Consider the following 3,592-nt stretch of genomic DNA (forward strand, 5'->3'; position numbering starts at 1 on the left):
GAGGCTTCAAGGGAGGCTGGGGGCTGGGGGGAGGGAGGCAGCCCCTCAAGGCTTCCATACTACATGCTACAGGGAATTTCAATATGATTTCACCCAGATATCAATGCTGTGATGCACAGAATGTGGTTAACCCAGCCTTGCTCCACTCCCCCGTGGCTAGCCCTGACGCCCCAGCTGTCTTAATTCCTCCCAGAATCACCTCTTCCTCATGCTCAGCCTCCCTCTGAGGCTGGACCTCGAGCAAGGCTGAATCGTCAGTTCAGGCCAGAGTGCAGGGCCGGAGGGGTCTTGAGGGGCCTACCATCATCTCTTCTCACCTGTAAAGGTCGCTGCCTAGGCCATAGGAGGCCGCCACTGCCCACAGGCGGAAGGCCTCAGTGCTCAGTGTCTCGGCTTCTTCCAGGGGCAAGGCCAGATCCTGGGGGTCTTCAGCTATAAAGCGGCTCAGGTGGCTCCGGAGATCAAAGCCGCTCAGCTGGAGGTGCAGAGTCCAGGGATCAGGATCACTGGGAGCCCTGTTCCAGGACCCTCTGGTGCCACAGGGTCATAGTTCAGGGCTCAGGTGAAACTACCTCATCCATCCCTCCCTTCCGCCCTCCTGCCTGCCTTCTTGTTAGCGGGCACTTGCTGGGGACCTTTGCCAAGGCTGCTTGGTGCTTATTTGTATGTGGCCCTCCTGGCCTGGGTGCAGGAAACAGGGAGCCTTTCTAATGAGTGCAGAGCAAGCCTACAGGATACAATAGGCCCCTTTCTGGGGGTTTCTGTTGTACTTTTAAGGAATTGAAACAGTTAGGAAGAGAAAGATGGCATGACTGGGCTGCCTAAAAGTACAAGAGCCATGCTTAGCCCCCAACCTAGCTCTGTCTCAAGCCCCTATCCCCTGCTGTGTCCTGCTCACCAGCCGGGCAGCAATATTCCTACTGGCCGAGGCCAGGACACGAAGCAGCTTCATGGCAGGAGCACAGGGCACTCTGTGTAGACTGGAGGTAGGCCCCGACCCCATGGGGGACCAGCTGGTGGGCAGGAACTCTCGAACCACAGTCTCTACCAGCCGAGGGCACTCCAGCACCTGTGAGGGCCAGGAGGAAAAGGGACGTGGGCGGCTGAGGGGCGAGGCCAGGCCCAGCGAGGCTCTTTGCCCAGTCCCTGCCTCCTGTCTCTCACCCTTGTGGATGACTCCAGGGAATGCCGGGCCAGGCGGATGAGCACAGTCAGGATGTCAAGGACCACAGAAGGTCCTGGGCAGGTCACCTCCAGTACGTAGCGCAGCCGAGGCAGCAGGTTGGTAGCCAGAAGCCCCTGAGGTTCAGACACAAGCCCGCTGCCAAATGCAGCTGGGCCCCAGGCCTTGATGACCCCTCCTGCCCAACATGTGCTTGCCCTGGAGGTCACGGGACTGGTGCAGCTGCCTGCACGCTTGTACCTTGATGATGTCATGTCGGGCCAGGTCAGATGGAGGCTGGTTTCCTTCTTCAGGACTCTTAGTTTTTGCCTTTTCTGCTGGGGGTTCTTCGTCCTCGTCCTCATCTTCCTTGTCCTCCTGGCTGGGCATCAGAGCGAACATCAGTGCTCCGTGGTACCAAGAGAAGGTGCTGTCGAGGAGCTCCTGAGAGGAGAGTCGGGGTGGAAAGAGGAAGAAGGGATCGAGTCAGGAAACAGGTTGTCAGTGAGGGCAGGCCCAGCAGGGGAAGTAAGGACCACAAGGCCGTGAAGCTTCATTCCTCGGCATGTTGTACCTCATCTCCAGGGGCCACCAGCAGGGCCCTAAGAGCCCGGACAGCAGCTGCGATGACCCCATCCACTCTGTCATCCAGGGAGAAGCGCAGCAGGAAGAGGAAACCGGCATCCAGAAGGAGGTGCAAGACGCTGCCCACCAGCCGGTCCCCAAACTCCCCAGCCTGGGCCTTGAGAGCACGAGGAGAAAACCTTGCTGAATCTGCTGAAGGTACCGAGTCTTCATCCTAGGGCTTTCACTTGCCCATCTAGGACCCTGGTTTGACCTGTTCCCAGTGTGACCCACAGACAGCTGGGGTACGGACCAGTGAGTCAGAAAGAAATGGGCAAGGGGTGGGAGAGTCTAAGGGGTAGGGGGGGTGGATAGGACCAGGCCGGCAGTCCACTCACCCTGCCGATGACCTGGGCCAACACGTGCAGCGCTAGGGCTCTCTGCTGGGACACCTGGCTGCGCGTCAGGTGGAAGAGCTCCTGAAGGGAGTACCCCGCTCTCTGGAACAGGGACAAGAAGTCAGAAGGAGCCAAGACGCAGGGCAGCACCCATTAATAAATACGCGGCAATCCCCATCTGCCATACATGGAGTTGGGTGTCAAGGCGAAGACAAAGAAAAGTAAGTGATGTTTCTTGCCTCTGCTTTCCATGAATCCTCAAACTGGTAAAGAAAATAAGACTTGCACAAGTAACCACAGCTTAAGGCAGACTGGGGTGAAATGTAGTCATCAGTGTTTAATTTGCAACTAAATATAGCACAGGAGAGAGAAGCGGTCCTGGAAAAGTGATGTGGTCTCAGTGAGCGGATAGAGCCCTTGATGGCCGGGCATGGAGTGAAGGGTAAAGGCTTCCCTGGAGCAGGCTTCAGGAACCGCGTGCTGGAGTCCAGGAGCAGAGGGGGTGTGTGTGGGGGAAGGTGGCCAAATGTGCAGCAGGAGGGAGGGAGGCAGAGCTGTGGGGTCAGCAGGGACAGATGGAGGAAAGGGCTGTTCTGCAGGGTTTTAGAGCCAGGGCCTTATTCTGGGAGCATTTCCGGAGCAAGGAAACTTTCTGAGGCAAGATTTGCCTGAACGGAGTCAGAGGAAATCAGTACAGCAATCCCATGGGGGAGCACACCACAGGACAGAGTGAGTAGAAGACATGGTGGCTGAGCAGACAAGAGGGAACAAGGCTCGGATGGAGGAAGCAACGTGGAGAGCTGACAACAGAATTGGCAAGTTCTGGCGACTGACTGGAGTGTGAGAGAACGCGGAGAAAGATTTCAAGCCTTAGAACCAGCAGGATCAAGAATTGGAATGGGCGCACTGGAGGGTCGAGGCAGCTGAGCAGCCGCCCTTCTCCATATGGTTGTTAAAAGCTCTTGCTGAGAACTGTCCAGTATTCCTTGGAGCCCAAGCCTCACCTCCGCCTCCTCTCCATGGTGGTGCAGGCCCAGATGGGTGGGAAGGTCCGTGTCGGGGGCCAGCAGCTCTCCCTGAAGGCTGAATCGGGCCTGCATCCTCTAATGGGTAGAGAAAGAGGACTATGCACTGGGGCAGCAGTGAATTCCTCACGTCCTTCCTCACTGTAACCCCAGGCCTCTCAGGACTTAGGTCCTGCCTGGACCTCTGACCCGAAGTGGGGATCCTCTGGCCTGAGGGGCCAGGCAGGAAGAGAGGGGTGAGCACAGAGAAGTTTCTCCAGCTCGAGGGATGAGGAGGGCCCGAGTTCTGGGTGCAAGAGCAATAGCTCCACTCACTCCCACCCTGCTGCACCCTTGTCAGCCAGCGGGCCCTCCACACCTCCCACCCCACTGCGCCCGTCGGCCAGCGGGCCCTCCACGCCTCCCACCCACTGCGCCCGTCGGCCAGCGGGCCCTCCACGCCT

The 3,592-nt window shown here is 58.2% G+C and overlaps 1 protein-coding gene across 1 annotated transcript in view; it reads right to left on the bottom strand.

Annotated features, from left to right (window-relative positions):
• RPAP1 (RNA polymerase II associated protein 1) overlaps nucleotides 1–3,592 on the bottom strand; it is a 24,789-nt gene that overhangs the window by 7,061 nt on the left and 14,136 nt on the right. Inside the window, exons 11-17 of the mRNA XM_010848055.1 lie at nucleotides 3,129–3,227; nucleotides 2,125–2,226; nucleotides 1,737–1,904; nucleotides 1,424–1,606; nucleotides 1,165–1,299; nucleotides 899–1,069; nucleotides 318–475 (exon numbers count right to left, since the gene is read on the bottom strand). Coding sequence (XP_010846357.1) covers nucleotides 318–475; nucleotides 899–1,069; nucleotides 1,165–1,299; nucleotides 1,424–1,606; nucleotides 1,737–1,904; nucleotides 2,125–2,226; nucleotides 3,129–3,227 — 1,016 coding nt within the window. The remainder of the gene's footprint in view (nucleotides 1–317; nucleotides 476–898; nucleotides 1,070–1,164; nucleotides 1,300–1,423; nucleotides 1,607–1,736; nucleotides 1,905–2,124; nucleotides 2,227–3,128; nucleotides 3,228–3,592) is intronic.

This window comes from Bison bison, unplaced genomic scaffold (genome assembly GCF_000754665.1).
Source record: "Bison bison bison isolate TAMUID 2011002044 unplaced genomic scaffold, Bison_UMD1.0 scf7180017864259, whole genome shotgun sequence".
NCBI lineage: Eukaryota > Metazoa > Chordata > Mammalia > Artiodactyla > Bovidae > Bison > Bison bison.